This window comes from Myotis nattereri, assembly GCF_964212035.1.
Source record: "Myotis nattereri genome assembly, chromosome: 3".
NCBI classification, from domain to species: domain Eukaryota; kingdom Metazoa; phylum Chordata; class Mammalia; order Chiroptera; family Vespertilionidae; genus Myotis; species Myotis nattereri.
Genome location: NC_138077.1, coordinates 209,893,408 through 209,908,902, shown reverse-complemented (window position 1 = coordinate 209,908,902; position 15,495 = coordinate 209,893,408). Strand labels below are relative to the sequence as shown.

The 15,495-nt window shown below is 60.0% G+C and overlaps 2 protein-coding genes across 2 annotated transcripts in view; one reads left to right on the top strand and one right to left on the bottom strand.

Moving 5' to 3' along the window:
* Positions 1-6,149, top strand: part of LOC308515624 (uncharacterized protein C1orf167) — a gene marked incomplete at both ends in the record, with an annotated part of 20,440 nt that extends 14,291 nt beyond the window's left edge. Inside the window, 8 exon segments of the mRNA XM_081086126.1 lie at positions 386-799; positions 1,440-1,543; positions 3,665-3,782; positions 3,940-4,130; positions 4,320-4,510; positions 4,899-4,942; positions 4,944-4,977; positions 5,976-6,149. Of these exon segments, the coding sequence (XP_080942252.1) occupies positions 386-799; positions 1,440-1,543; positions 3,665-3,782; positions 3,940-4,130; positions 4,320-4,510; positions 4,899-4,942; positions 4,944-4,977; positions 5,976-6,149 (1,270 nt within the window).
* Positions 5,567-15,495, bottom strand: MTHFR (methylenetetrahydrofolate reductase). Its single transcript, XM_081088147.1, has 11 exons — positions 15,256-15,495; positions 13,961-14,199; positions 12,930-13,040; positions 10,728-10,921; positions 9,825-10,075; positions 9,412-9,546; positions 9,044-9,224; positions 8,605-8,787; positions 7,641-7,742; positions 6,755-6,874; positions 5,567-6,387 (listed from the first exon to the last, which is right to left on the bottom strand). The coding sequence occupies exons 1-11, from the start codon at positions 15,486-15,488 to the stop codon at positions 6,163-6,165; spliced, it is 1,974 nt and encodes a 657-aa protein (XP_080944273.1). The 5' UTR covers positions 15,489-15,495; the 3' UTR covers positions 5,567-6,162.

Below are 15,495 nucleotides of genomic sequence, written 5' to 3'. Positions count from 1 at the left end.
TCGCATCTGAAGGCCCCTCAGAGTCCCCTCACTGCCCCCCTGCCCCAGAGCGGGCTTGTGAGGGGAGGCAGGGGCGGCTGTCCCAGGGGATCTGGGACTTGAGCACAGCTGCTGGGCTCCCTCAGGCTCCTGAGCAGCATCTACCCTGCCCCCCCCCCCCCCCCCCGCCGCCTCCTCGCCCCGAGTGTGTGCGCCCCTAGGCCCCGAATGAAAGCTGGCACTTTCCCCGTTACACGTCGGTCTGTACGTTTTTAAGGCACAGGGTTGTGTATGAAACCGTGTGTAACCTATAAGACTTTGGGGGGAGGGGAGGGAGGGTACCATTTTGAATAAATGCGATTTGTCACTGACAGCAGCGGGGCCCTCCTCTGCTCCTGTTTTGCAGCCATTTCCAGGCCTGGTGTGGGTCAGCGAGAGACGCAGGGACGCTCCGGGCCCGGTGTCGAGCCGTCCAGGCTGGCCTGAGAAGACGGGCACTGGGAGCCACGTTGGCCACGTGGCAGGAAGCCCGCGTGGCCGCAGCCCGGGCGCGGGAGCATCACGTGGCCCGGGCCTCCATTGCTCTCTGGAGAAGCCACGTGCAGGGGAGCCGGGCAGACAGGCAGCTGAGGAGGGCCCGGGCCCAGCAGGCCTTTATGGCGTGGCGAGTGGCCCTGGGCCAGCGCTGTGAGGCCCGCCAGCAGGCAGAAGGGAGAGCTCGGGCCAGGACCCAGCTGGCCCTGTGCTGGACTCTGTGGGTGCAGGAGTCCCGCCTACACCGGCTCAGCCGAGCCCGCGCTGCCCGGAAGCTGAGCGCCAGGTGGATGCCCAGGGCCCGAGGGCAGCCCCTCGCTGTGCTTCCAGCTGGGGCCTGGAGTTGGTTTGGGGCAGGGGAGAGGGTGTCTGGTGGCTGGTGCCAGGGCTTGGGGGCCTGGGGCTACCAGGGAGAGGCGATTCTGGTCATGGCAGCTCATCCTGGGCCAAAGCCCAGCTCTGCACTCCCCAGCTGTGTGACCCTTCTTGGGCAAGTCTACCTTTAAAGGTCAAAGAAAGATAACAGAACTGCTCTGCAGGGTGGCGGAGAGATTAGAGATAACGAGTGTAAACATTCAGCTCAGGGCCAGACACAACACAGCAGGTGCTCCATAAACCCGGGTTCTTGTGAGGAGGTGTGTGTGTGTGGGGGGGGGCAGCGTAACTGGCAGGACTGTCCTTCCTCTGAGCAGGATGCTTGTCCCTGTTGTGCAATATTCTGCGGCTCTCTGTGCCCAATTAAACCTGTTTGCTCCAGGAGAGCGGGGGGGGGGGGGGGGGGAGGGTTGGGTGGCGGGGGGCAGGGCTCGGGGCTTTGCCTGGAGGTCCCCTTCCATAGGCACTGGCCAGGGCTGGGAGGGCTCCCTCCGCTGCCATGAAGCCTGGCGCTGATGGCCTTGAGTATGGGCTCCTTCCTCTCTCCCCAGGGTCCTAGAGGCCTGGGTCCTATCTGCCGCCCAGGGTCGTGTCCAGCGGGTCGCCATCACCCAGTTCGAGGTGGTTGGGCACAGGCAGCTCCTGCAGGCCCATTGTGCCCAGTGGCAGACAGAGCTGCTCAGAGTGTGCTTGGAACCTCGGATGGAGGCTCAGGAGACGAGCACTGCCCATCCCAGGCCCAGGACCGACCTCATGCACTGGCCCGGGCCGGCCGGCAGAGGGCGCCTCCTGGCGCTTATGGACACTGCAGCCCCATGGAAACAGGTGAGGTGGGGTCCAGGTGACGTAGGAGGTTCAGAAATGACCAGAAGGCCAGTGGCTTCAGAATCGGCTTGTTTCAGCCCGTGGTGGCAAGCGTGGCTGGATGCTTCCCCAGGGGCCAGCAGCCTTGGGGACACCACCCTCCCTAGCCCTTAGCCAGCCTCCTGGCTCTGGAAGACAGCCAACCCCGGTCCATCAGCAAACATCTCCTGGGCACCTACGGAGTGCCAGTCCAGCTCAGGCCTGCTGCAAAGACGAATGCTGGGTCACCGTCTCTTCGGCACCCAAGTCCTATATGTCGTGGTGCAGGGTAGCATCAAGACAGACATCTGGGGACAGTAGCAATTCTTTGTGGTTCTTTTTCTTATTGAAAAATGAAACATGCTCATTACAGAAAAATCAGAAAGTGTGAATGAAAAAGTTTTCTTTCATGATACTCTCTGCCCAAAGATAGCTGCCAGACCTTCTCCAATCAGAAGCAGTCAGTTCTGAGACCAGCAAGCTTGAGGGCCTGCAGGAGGGAAGAGGCTGCCGGGAAAGCCAGGCAGAGAAGTGACGCCATGTGGCGTCCAGGGTTGTGTCATTGCGGGACGCACAGCCCAGAGTTACCGGCAAGGCCACAGGGTCCTGAGATGAACTGGCATCACCAGGAATCCTGTGTCAGAGCGCCGGGAAGTAGCTAATAGACTCGAGAGAGTCTGAGAAGAAAGGGCAAGTGGTTGTTTTAATGGAATGGAGAGGAACTGGCGTTGGATACTCGCAGAGTCCACATCTTCTATGTGGGGCTGCGGCCACAGCAGATTCTGGGGGCTCGAGGTATTTTATTCCTAGTTCTGTGCTACAAGACAATTCTGTTTTCAGAGTATGTTTATAAACACGTTCACCCATTGCTGTCAGCAAAGGCAGGCAGGGATCCACTTACTGGTGGAGAAACTGAGGCTGGTAGAAGCTAGAAGTCAGTGCTGGGAATGGTAGCGGGGGTGCTGAATTCCAGGCCCCTCCTTTCTCCCACATGCACACACACGCCCAGGCAACCCTCACCTAACATCATGAGCGGGGATGATGCCACTCCTGGTGGCACTGGGCCCCTGAGAGCCTGGGGTCTGTCTGTAGGAACAGTAGCTGGGGGCTCCCGAGAGGGGTGGCCTCAGCCAAGTGACTTCACTTAGTCGACTTTAAGTGGGAGAGTAATACCCGCCTCACAGGCTGTACCTGGCGCAGGGAAGCTCTCACCTGTGGTAGCTATTATCGATCCACCCGCTGCTTGCGCCTCCAGCCACATGGGAGGACGGGGAAGAGGCAGTGGTGTGTGCTGATGCCCATACTACGCTCGGACACCTTCTCCGTCTCCTCTGGGAGCCGCAGGGTTCACGGGAGAATGTGCAGTCCCACGTGTGCTCACACAAGTAGGAGGCCCCAATACTGGGTCAGAGCAGGGCCAAGCCCATTGGGTTCACGTTTTCCTCTCTGGCTGTTCTCATAGACACGCAGCTGCAGGCCACAGGGCACGGGGCCCAGGCCGCCCAGCCCAGCACAACTTCGCAGCCCCGGTGGGCAGAGGAAGCGGAGAGAAACGTCCTGGGCTCAGAGTAAGGAGACCTGCCCCTGTGGAAGGACGATGTACGAAGTGCAGGGGTGACTGGCCACTGGCCCTTAAGGGCCCGGAAATGAGCTCCGAGCTCCTGGGCAAATCCATTGTATGTATTTACCTGTATTTCCACCACCCATTTCCTCTTCAGGAATATCTCAGCCATTTTCAGAAAACAGTACATCCGCCCTGCCTGCCCCCCTATTACATCTCTTGGGCCTGGAGGCGTGGGTGGACGTGGGGCACACGCTTCACTCAGCCCCTTTAGCCGCTCACCCCTGTTCTGTGCTCAGCCTCTGGGGGTGGACTAAGGGGGAGTTGGCCCTCCTGAATGTTAGCCTTTTCTGACTCGATCCCCCTTTCCAGGCGACAGTGCCACCCAGCTCTGGATGCAGAGGCCTGGACCCAGGGCCCAGGGCCGGCCCCCTCCAGGGCCCGGAGGGGACTGCAGCTCCGAAGGCCAGGTGGACAAGAGGCGGCTGTGGTAAGCAACTTCATGGAGAAGTGGGCGGGGAGGGGGCCCAGCGTGGAGGGGCCTGAGCTGAGGCCAGGGCTGGGCCTCTCTGGCCAGCGCTCGCCCCTGCAGGCTCCTGGAGGAGCTGGCCCAGCCCACGGCTCAGCCCTTTCTCCTGGCCGTCAAGGGGTCATGATGCTCTTGACCGTCAGTTGGGATGCACACAGGGCCTCTCTCCCCAGGAGGAAATACCTGCGACGCTGGCACCTGGAGGCCCTGCTCCGCCGGCTCCAGGGCTCCCAGCAGGCCAGGCGCCTGGCAGGGACATGGCAATGCTGGGTGGATGCTCAGGGGGCAGAGGAGCTGGCGCGATCGCTGGTGAGTGGGGAGGGGTCCTCTCACCAGCCTCACACCAGTTTCTCATGCTATTCTCAACCCAAACCCCTACAATGAAGTCTTTCCAAGTATGGCCTTTGGACCTACTCAGTCTGAAACCTGGGACAGGCCCAGGAATCTGCATTGTTCACACACCTCATGGTGTGTTGCACCCTTGTCCTGGTGCCACAGAGGGGCTGGGGGCTGCGGCGAGCACAGGTGCCCGAGGCAGCAGTCGCCCAGTGTGGGGCCTCCGCACCCTGTCCCCACAGCTCAGGCAGTGGCGGCTGAGATGGGTCTGGCGCACATGGAGGCGGCGGGTCGTGCAGCTGCGGGTGGCTCGGCGATTACAGCAACGAGCGGAGGGCTGGGTCCTTTCTCAGGTACTGGCAGGGCATCCTCAGCCCCCAGCAGGCCCTTCAAAAGCCAGCGCCTCTGAGCTGCAAGCCCTCCCCGGGCCCCTTCATTTGCAGGGGAGGGTCAGTGTGGGTAGAGAAAACAGCTTGGATTCGGGAGCCCTGGATATAGCTGGCGGCCCTGTGCCCAGCCCGGTCCTGCCCGGCACTCCCCGTATGTGCTCTGAGCATAGCTTCCCAGGTCACAGGTCCGTTCTATTCTGAGCCTCTGCATTTGGCCGGGGGCCGGGTCGGCTGCCTGCCCACCTAGGGCAGAGGGAGGGACCTCTATTCCCCATGGGACCGAAGGTGCTGGGCACAAACAGTGCAGGCCGGGAGGGAGCTGGAGAACCTCTCTTTCCCCTCCCGGTTCCAGGCCTTTGAGAAGTGGCACCAGAAGCTGGCAGCCAGAGGCCTGAGGAGGAGCCACCAGCAGCTTGAGACCCCAGAGTAAGGTGGGCATCGAGCCCAGGGAGCACCCCCTGCGTGTGGCGGACTCGAGGTGGAGCAGGGGCCCGCTGCAGCCGGGACTTGTTGCCATGGGAAGAAAATCAGAATGGAGCCCAGCCTTCCCAGGGAGGCACTGTGCCCCCACCCCCTTCCAGGGAGTGCAGACTGGCAGGCGCGGGGCGCTCAGCCCACCGAAGAGCCCTGGGAGCTCTGAATGCCAATAAACTGCCCTCCTTGGTCCCAGCTGCTTCTCTGGCTCCCAGCAGCCTGGACAGACGTGGAGGGGATGTGCCCACAGGCTGCTCATTGGACGCCCCCCACCCCCTTAAGCTCAGGCAGGGACGGGGACAGAAAAGCGCCCACGTGCACCTGCCAGTCACCACCCTGGGCAGCGCAGCTTGAGGGCCGATTTCTGGGCAGCAGTGCCAGGCAGGCAGATTCCGGATGCGCAGAGGGCGGAGCAGCTGGCAGGAGGAGGTCCTGCCCGAAAACGAAGCCAGGAAAACAGAAGCCCTGCTCGAGTGACCTCATGTGACCTCGCCTTTGCCGTCGGTGGTAATGGGCAGCCAAGAAAAGGGAAGGCGGAGGCTCCACCAGGCACGGAGCCCTTAAGAGGGACTTTATCCCTGGCGCCACCAGAACAGAGACAACTGCTCCCTAAAGCAGCATGGCGGAGGTGAAGCCCAGCGGGCCCCAGGGAGGAGGCGGCTTGTGTTATTAGGGTTCAGCCCCAGACCCATCCGGGGGCCTGGTGCCAAGGGTAGTGTCTGCCCTTCAGTTACAAGTAGGAAGTGCCCAGCTGCCAACGTCTCGGAGGCAGAAGGGAGCAGCATCTTCACTCTGCCACAGCTATCGGCAATGCCACGCATGCCTGCTCCCCGTGTGTGCTTTGCCCGTCTTCCATAGCCCCAAGTGCACGGTCACCGGCAGTCTCAGGCTGGCTCTGAGAGGCTGCCTGGTATGAGGGCCCCGTCAGCCATAACCAGTCTCCTCCCCTTCTCAGGGAGGATGGTGGTCCACGCACCGTGGTCCTGGGCGGGATGGAGGTGCTCCCCGCAAAAGAGCAAAATCTCCCGGCCGAGCAGGGAACACCAGGTCCCGCGTGGGGCTGACTCAGGTCCAGCCGAGCCCGGAGCCCCACACCAGCGCAGCTGCCGTTGTACGTGAGGGAGTGTAGGAGCCTCAGGATGTCAGGGTGCAGGGTCACGGAGCCTGTCCGCTCTTGCTCCGGGTCTGTTGAGAAGTTCAAAAGTGTCTTCCACCACCTGCCACAGGCAGTTGTCCAGCGGAAACTCGTTGTCTACCAGGTTGACGAGGAAGTAGTTGTCGTGGATGTACTGGATGATCATACGGGACGGGGACTCCTCGTCGTACAGCTTGCCCCACTGCTTCACCCACAGGGCGAAGGCCTCATCCTGCATGTGCACACGAACAGGCACAGGCGCAGTCACACACAGACATGCCAGTGCAGACAGGCAGAGACGCACAGGTGCAGACACAGCCACACAGGCCCGGTGAACAGGGCTACCCTTGGGTCAGGGCTCCTTGCTCGGCGCCAGAAGAGTCTGCCACAGCCCAGGAGGACCTTCCCGGGAACAGAGCACACTGCGGGGCCACCGCCCACTCCCCAGCCCAGAAATACGCTGTGGCTCAGAGTCAGGGTACAGCCGGGAGGGCCGCGCGGGCCAGCCCTGGGGGCACGGCTTCCAGCCACTCGGGGGCCCAGCAATCCTGCTGCCAGGTGTCCCCAGTGGGCAGGGCAGGCCGCTCCCAGCCCCTTACCTTCCAGAACATGAAGCTGACAGGATCCACCACCGTGGGCTGGATGATCTCTCGCCCAGGGAAGATGCCCCAAGTGACAGCGTTGGGCTGCAGCTCGGGGGCATTGGTGATGTTTTCACCCTGGGGTGGGAGGGAGGTAGGAGCAGACGGGACAAAGCCAACCAGAGCCCCCTGCTTCCCAGGCAGCCCCTGCTCCACACTCTCCCCCTGCCCCTCCCCCCAGCTCTGTGAGCCTGAGGCCTAGAGGCCACACGGAGCACTTCCTCCTCTCTCGGAGCACTTCCTCCTCTCTCGCTTCAGTCAGCTCCACACCCAGCGAGCGGTTCTGCCTGCTTCCTCTCCACTCTGCTCCCTGGGGTCTACCCAGCTGGGCCTCTCTGCTACTCAGACAAGGGCCTCTGACTCTAGTGTTCCCGGGCCCATTCGTCATCAGCTGTCCGCTGTGACCTGCCTAAAATAACACCCAGAGCCAGTCGCTCACTGCCTGGAAAGGCTCCCTCCTGCCTCCAGGGACCATGGAGGCCCCTGAGCCCCTGCTCAACACTTTGGCCTCGCGCTCCGCAGTCCGCGGTGACCCACTAGCTGTAGACGCTGCCTCTGCGCACCCTGCCCTTCCCCAGGAACGCCCTTCCCTCCTTGTCCTGAAGGATTCAGGCCACAGAGGACCCTCCAAGAAGCCTCCGTGACCTCCCAGGTTAGGTGTCCCTCCCCTGGGCCCCCAGCATCCTTACTGAACTGAACCGTCCCGTTATCCACTGACGGGCCTCGCTCACTAGGCTGGGAGCTCCGCCTGCCCGGGGCCAGTGCCTGCTGAGTGCGGGAGTGACCGTGGGGGCCCTCGGCTGGCAGCTGCCCCGCTGAGCACCGGTGCGTGGAGCTGGCCTACCTTCACGTCCACGATGTGGTAGTTCACCCGCTGCTCGTACTTCTTCAGCACCTGCAGGAGTGCCCCCACCGTCTCTCGGGAAGTGAAGAACTCCAAGTAGGCCTGGGGAGCAGGCGCCCGTCACCCCCGGTCCCTGCTGGCCGCCTTCTCGGCGCTCAGCAATCCGGGTCGGATGCCCCCAGGGAGGACCCACGCGCACAGGTGTGTGGGACACTGAAGACAGGGGCGCTAGTGGTGGCCACACGGATGGAGCCTGGAGCAGGTGGTGAGACTTCCCAGCTGGCCAGTCTGCGGGACCTCTGCCAGCCCGCCTCCCGTTAGGCAGGGAGGCCCCTGGAGAAGCCACCGTAAAGCCGGTGAGGCGGCCGCTGTGGAGCGCAGGCTTGTGGGACGGGCCTGGCCCCTCCCACCTGCCCCCTCACTGGAGGTGACAGTGCCTCTAGTGGCTGCTCTGGCACCCACTGGATCAGAGATTGAGCTGGGTGTACGCCGTCACTTGCCGTAATGCCCGTAATACTGCAGGGTGGGCCCTCTCAGCCCCATTTCCCAGATGAGGCAAGTTCAGGGAAGGTGAGGACCTGGGCCCACTGGTGATAAACAGCAGAGCTGGTCTCCTCACACCGGGGTCGTTCTAATCAGGGCCCAGGGGTTCAGTGTGAGTGTAACTCTCACTCCAGCCACCCAGGGGAGAGGTGGCAGCTTGGAAGAGAAGCGAGTGCTTCCTGTGCCTCCCACGTGCTAAGCTGTACGTGCCTCCCCACAACATGGGGTGATCCGTCCCACCTGAGAAGGCGGAGGCTCAGAGCGGTCAGGGGACCCCACCCAGGCCTGACCTAAAGCGGGAGCTCCCGTCCACCCAGGTCCACTGCTGCTCAGTGAAGGGCCCAGAGAGGAAGCTTCCTGTCCCCATCGCTGGGGCTCCTGGGGGCCAGTCAAGCTGGGGCGGCCCTGGGCCCCTGCACACCTTCTGGAAGACATAGCCCCCGCTGGGGCCCCAGCCCACGACCGGGTCAGAGGACGGCTTCCCATTGATGTTGGGCTGGGAGTTGATGGTGAGGATGCCCTGCCGGTTCACGCGCAGCAGCTCCTCCTTCATCAGGCTGGTCTCGGCCGCCAGGGGCTCGTCATTCCAGGGCAGGCAAGTGACCTGGGAGTGGGGAGCCGGGCTGGGCTGACCATCGGATCTAGTACTCTGGGCCCCTCCCTCTCCGGGGCCCCTCGAGACACCCAGCCTGTCTCTGCCTCTGTAAGCCCCTCCCAGGCCCCCCAGCTGGTGACTTCCCAACTCACCCTTCTCCCTGAGCTGAGGTGCCACGTGCAGAGCAGAGAGGAGGCTGAGGGTGGGCAGGCCACAGGGAGACGGGGCGGGGGTGTAACCAGGGGCCCCACCGAGCACCACTCACTGTACAGCCGCTCTGGTTTGGCTCCCCCGAGAGGTAGTGGACAAAGACTTCAAAGACACTTTCTTCACTGGTCAGCTCCTCCCCCCACATCTTCAGCAGCTCCTCCCTCGGGGCCTTGCTCGTCAGGTAGAAGAGGTAGTAGTCCTTCAGCTCCCCGAAGGCTGGCGAGGAGGAATGGCCCCTGCAGAGGACGTGCCCCGTGGTCAGGGCACAGCCTCACCTCGGGCTCCTCACAGGACGACAGCTGTCCCACACACCAGAGGTCATTCTGTGACTCCAGTCCCCCCAGGGCAGATAAACATGCCAACTCCTGCCTCCTGCCTCCCAAGACACAGGACCCATTTGCAAAGGACAGCCTGCGGCCTCACCAGCGGCCGTTGGGGAACTCGTCCCAGTCCTGGGTGCGGTAGATGTAACTCTTCGGTCTGGAGGCCCAGAAGATGGGACGCACATCTTCCTCCCGGCGCTTGGGGTGGGCACTGACAGCCCAGGGCAGGGGACGCCTGGGTGAGATTGGGGACAGGAAGGGACTGGCTCAGGTCCTCAGGGAGAGGACCCACTGAGCTGGGTCTTTCAATCTCACTTGGAAACATCAAGGTGCACACGGACCTCCCACGGAGGCTGGAACCCCGTGTGCCTCCAGCCACAGCACCGACAAGCCCTGCACCCGTGGCGTCCAGCCCTGCTAGGGCGCACTCTTGCTGTGACTTCCATCTGACTTATCTGCCCATTGACTTCCCTCTGTGGCTCCTGGGCCTGAATTCGGTGCCCCTGGCCTCACCTGGGGTCCTCGGCCCACATGCCCAGGCGCTTCAGCACCTCGGTGGTGGCCATACTGCGGTTGAGGGTGTAGAAGTGCAGGCCTGGCACCAGGCCACTGGCCAGCAGCTCCTGGCACAGGCTCACAGCCTGGTCGATGCCGTAGTTGCAGATGGCAGCGTCGTTGTCCTTGATGGGCTCGATCACGTCCCTGATCTTCTGAGGCACCTCCAGCTTGGACAGCTTCACGAGCTGCCGCAGCGAGTGGTAGCCCTGCCAAGACACGGGGGTGTGTCTCTCACCCCGCTTCTCTTCTGTTCCCTCCAGGCCTCCGGCCGACTGCAGTGTGACACAGACCCAGGAAAGTCTGGCCACACTGTACAAGGACCCTTGCCTGGTCCTGCTTTTCCCAGTCTGCAGGGGATCCAGCTGCCCAGAGCATCCCTGCCGTCGGTCGGAGCCAGCCCTTTAGTCCCAGTGGTTCCCAAGCCTCCCGGGTCATCGGAATCACCCTCAAGACTTAAGAAGTAAGGTACACATTCCCAGGCCCCACCTCAGACCTACTAAGTCAGAACTTCTAGGCATGGGATCTGAGGTCCATCTTTCGAAAAAGCTTATCGAATGATTCTGATGACAGCCGCATTTCGGAAACATTGATTTAATAAAAATTGAGGGTGAGAGTTATCATGATCCCTTGTAGCGACACTTGTCAGTAAGCCAAGTACAACAAGCCCCTCCGTCAGGTGCTGTTGCTGGTTTGGCAGGGCGGGGGGGTGGGGGGGGGGACTGGAGGTAACCCAAATGGGGTGGTGAGAGGACATCTGCCAGAGGCATCTGGCAGGAAATCCACTGAGCGTCCAAGAACCTGACCACGAACTGAGCGCCGGGGGTGGGAGGAGTCCGCCAGCCCACCCGGGCCCCTCACCTGAATGGGGAAGATGCCGGGGAGGATGGGGCAGGTGATGCCTATCGCGGAACAAGCCTTAACAAAGTGGAAGAACGTGTCAGCCTCAAAGAAAAGCTGGGTGATGATGAAGTCGGCTCCCGCAGACACCTTCTCCTTCAAGTGCTTCAGGTCGTCCTCAAAGCTCTCGGCGTCGGGGTGGCCGTTGGGGTAACCTGTCGACGGTATGGCAGACGGGAGAGGCTGGCTCCACCTGCTCCAGGGGAGGGAGGAGGAACCCCGGGAGCTGGCAACACAGCTCTCTGCCTCCAGGGTCCGGACTCGGACCTCCCACCACCACCGCAGGGCCGGGTTGACACGGTGAGTAGCTGGGCTCATGGCTGATGTCCCCCTCACCCAGGAGGTGACGTCCGGTGAGCAGTGGCTTAGAGCCACCCTCCCAGAAGTGGGAGCAGATTGCTCCAAACCCCACACTGTCCTGCCTCATGTCCCTTGCAACCAGCCAGGTAAACCAGCCTGTGCTTGGTGGTCCTGGAGGAGAGAAAATGCCTCGCTCGGCAGTTGGGCGGCACTTGTACTGCACTGGACTCTACACATTGGATTAAAGCAGCGCTTTTAACATTAAAATTACTTAAAAAAAACAAAAAAAACAAACCAAAACACACACACAAAATAAAACATTGAAATTACTCAGAGGTCCAAGAAAGGGAAAAGCCAGCATGTTACATGAGGAAAAAGGGGAGAAAGCTCAGATGTTCTGCTTGAAGAAAAGAATGAAGAGAATATAGTAACTATTTCTAAGTGGCCAAAGGGCCGTCATGGTCAAGTTCATATTCTCTGATGCTTCTCATGGCAGAACCAGGATCAGCCAGAGGCTGCCTGACAAGGGACCAAGCAGCCCCACTAAGCAGCGAGCTCCTGGGGTACAAGGACACGGGCGCAGCTGGGATACCCACATGCCAGGGACACACGACAGAATCGGAACTGCCCGGGAGGCGGGAGCGGTGACCCTGGCTCCTCGCTGGCTCCAGGAACTCTCTGACCACTCGCCTAAAGGACCGAGCTCACAGAGCCCGGCCTGCACAGGAAGACTGGCTCACTCAGCCAGGGCCGGGGGCAGGCCTCAGACCCAGGCTGGTGGGAAGCCAAGCTGCTCTGTACGTGGGGCCTGGGGTTAAACCCAAAGTCACCTACAACGAGTACTTTCCCTGCAGCCACATGGCTTATGTTTTAAAGTCTGGATCACTTTTGATATACTACTCATCAAGTGGCTTTGTTTAATATAAAAAATGAATTTCCCCAAAACATTTGAGGAAAAATGTCATGCCAAGATGATGTACCAATGAATCCCCAGACCTCACCACACCCAAGCCCCTATTTGAGAAGCTGGAGGCCCGACCCTGTTAGTGGGATAGGAGGGAAGACCCCCCACCCGTTTCCAGCAGGTAAACCTTGCCTCCTGGCTGCAGCCAATGGAACTAGAGTTCAGCTGATCTGATTCTCCTGAGACTGTGGAGTTGACATTGAGGCCTGTCAGTCAGTCTGGGCTGATTGACAGTGGAACTGACCCAGTGCCCTCAGGAGCAGGTGTGCAGCAAGGAGGCAGAGCTGGGGGTTCTGTGGCCCCAAAGAGATTGAGGGCCTTGGTTTCTTTAAAAAAAATGTTTTTAATATGTTTTTATTGCTTTTTAGAGGAAGGGAAAGGGAGAGAGGGAAACACCAGTATGAGAAAGAAACAACCTGTATGCCTCCCATATGCACCCCAACCTGGATAGAACCCCAACCCCAGCATGTGCCCTGACCAGGTATGGAACCTGTGACCTTTTGTTGTACAGGACGACACTCAACCAGCTGAGCCACACTGGTCAGGGGGGCCTTGGTTTCCGACTGCCTCCCAGCTCCAGCACCCAGTGAGGCCTGGCGCAGCTTCCTGACCTTGGGTTCTGCGATTCCCTGCCGCCTAATAAACACTCCTCTTTTGTGTTAAAGAAGAACAGGCCGGGAAGCAGGCTAAGGACATGAAAAGGCAGAGAAACAAAACCTTCGGGGTGGTGGTAGCCTGGGCGGGGAGCGGATGATAGAATGTTGAGTCAGGGCATTAACCCACCTCTGCCCCGCTCTCCTCTGGCACAGGCCCACAATGCACGGGGTCACCACACCCTGAACTGACTACAGGTGAGCTCTGTGCCTGTCCCCACCCACTGGGACGCTCCCGCCACTCACCTGCCACACAGATGTCAAAGTAGTCACCAAACTCGCTACGGATGAGCTTCACCAGGTCTGTGGCGTAGCGGAAACAGCCTTCCTCCTCCTCCCACTGGTCACCTACAGGGTCTGCAGGGTTGGTGAAGGTCATGGTCACTGAGGCTCACTGATCTGCAGCTAGTTTTTCTGTGCCTTCTCCTTACCCCTACACCCGGGACCATGAGCTCCTCAAAGGCAGAGCCCTGGTGCTATTCCAGTTGGTGTCTCCTCTTGCTAGCGTAGCACTTGGTAAGCAGTGGGAGGGAAGACAGTGCCCACCTGTTGGACATTTACCAAGCACTGACTCTGCGGGCACTGGGCTGGCAGTGTAGAGCAGGGGACAGCTGCTGCTCTCAGCTTAGCTTGGAGCATCTGAGACCCCATGCCCCCCACTCAAACCTGGGTGCCTAGCCTCACCCAACCAACCCCACTGCTCGCTGTCCTACCCTCTTGGAGCTCTTCCCTCCTGGGAGAATCTTCTACTCATCTCAAGTGAGAAGTGGTCTTGTAGCGGGGAGCACAAGGCTGCACGACCCCACCCATCAGGCTCCCTCTTCCCACACTGGCCAGAGGCACAAGCAGCTACTTTTAATCCGGGGACAAGTGCCAGAACTGCAGTCTTTTGGTTTTTGTTAAATATATCCCGTTGGTTTTTTACAGAGAGGAAGGGAGAGGGACAGAGAGCTAGAAACATCGATGAGAGAGAAACATCGATCAGCTGCCTCCTGCACACCCCCCACTGGGGATGTGCCCACAACCAAGGTACATGCCCTTGACTGGAATCGAACCTGGGACCCTTTAGTCCCCAGGCCGACGCTCTATCCACTGAGCCAATCCGGTCAGGGCAAGAACCGCAGTCTTGATTGTGCTAAGAGCTGGGTGCAACCAGTGATCAATGAAGCTATGAAGCCAGGGCAGAGGGTTATCAGGCACCAGTTGCACCCCTGAATGAACGCCTACGTCAGGGTCAAGAGCTCAAGAGGTGGCTCCAACTGGGCAGGGCTCCGCACCTCCTCTCAGTGCCAGGATGTTCTTCAGGCCCAGCTGCTTGGCCTTGTGCAGATGGCCCGTGATCTCCTCCTGGCTCTGACGGCAGCAGGTCATGTGCAGCACGGTCTCCAGGCCACAGTAGTTGACAGCAGTGCTGGCGATGACCATGGAGGAGGTCTCCTTGTCCGAGCCAGGGTCTCCTGCTGGGTGCCAGGTCACATCTATGAAGAGGGGGCCACCTGCTCCCATCTGGTCAAACCTGTTGGGAATTTCTTTCTGAAGGGAGATTCCTGCGGGCACACCACCCTTCACCACCTTCCGTGGGGTCCGGGAGTTAGAGAAGCATCACAGGAGGCTGGACTCAGACTGACTCGCATTCATGTCCTGACTTAGCTACTTATTAGCTGTGTGACCTTGGGAAAATTAATCTCCTTTTCCTCATTTCTACAATGTGACAGAGAACAGTACCTACTTCATAGCTCTATGAGACTATTATGATAGATGGCTCCTCAGCTCTTAGAACAGTGCCTGGTACATGGTGAGCTGCTTTCATCAGGATTACTATTGTGGAGGTAATATATAACAACATAACCAGGCTTTTTGAAAGCAGTACTGTAGACTTTTTTGTTATACTGGGTGAGTTAAGTTCACTGGGCGAGGGTTGGAGAACGCTCAAGGTGGCAAGCAGGGCCTCATTCCAGGAACACGAGCGAGGAGGGTCAGCAGACACACGTTTCTATCGTGCTACCCCTCCCCCCGATCCTGGTGCAGCAAGCAGTGCTGCAGAGCAAGGCCACAGTCCAGGAACCAGACTCAAGAGGCACGGGGGTGTGCACGCGCTGTTACAAGCTATTGAACGAGGTATTTAAACATCCTCGTGCCTCCAACTTCAAGCCTTGGGAGCTAAACATGAGAAGTGAAAGCATCGGCTTGGAAGAAAAGGAGCTGTGATTCACAAAGTGCTAACGTAGTTCAGTTGGCATTTCTAGATTCCAAGAGGCACAACCCAAAAGCCTAACTTGTGGAAATGCTCTCCGAGACGCTGCTCTGTGACTTCCTAAACTACACTCATGATCCAGCCTGACGTGCTGCCAAAGAATGCGGAGAGTCAACATGTTTAACCCGATGTGGAGCGTGTCTGACACTCCAGAGGCTGGGGGCACTTTTTCTGACAACTGCGAAGCTGTAGGTCCAATGGCCGACCCCGCCTTTACTCTTCCGCCCCCTCTGGTGGCCTCTTTCTGCCGGGTCCAAGGGGCCCTTCTCTCCACCCCCCCCTAACCTGGCCCTGCTCCGTAACCTCACATCCACTCACCTTGAGATGAGATTGACAGCGCCCTGCGCCATCCGAGGAGGGAAAAATTCCAGAGAGAACCACTTGTCACCGGACTCCATCCTCCGCCTCATCTTCTCCCTGAGTCTCTCGTGCCGCTCAGGGTCCAGCCCTGGCGAGGAACATCTCGAACTATCCTTGGGGCTCTCCATGCCGCTGCTGCTGCCCTCCAGGCGGGGGTTGGGGCTGCCATTCCCTCTGGGTTGGTTCACCATGGCCGAG

What these genes read in the sequence shown, in the direction of transcription:
- MTHFR (XM_081088147.1), bottom strand. Translation starts at nt 15,488, where the DNA reads ATGGTGAACCAACCCAGAGGGAATGGCAGCCCCAACCCCCGCCTGGAG. An exon ending in CCGGCATCTTCCCCATTCAG is followed by an intron (nt 10,076 to 10,727) that starts GTGAGGGGCCCG and finishes GTGTCTTGGCAG; the next exon opens with GGCTACCACTCGCTGCGGCA. An exon ending in TCAGCTTCATGTTCTGGAAG is followed by an intron (nt 6,388 to 6,754) that starts GTAAGGGGCTGG and finishes GTGCACATGCAG; the next exon opens with GATGAGGCCTTCGCCCTGTG.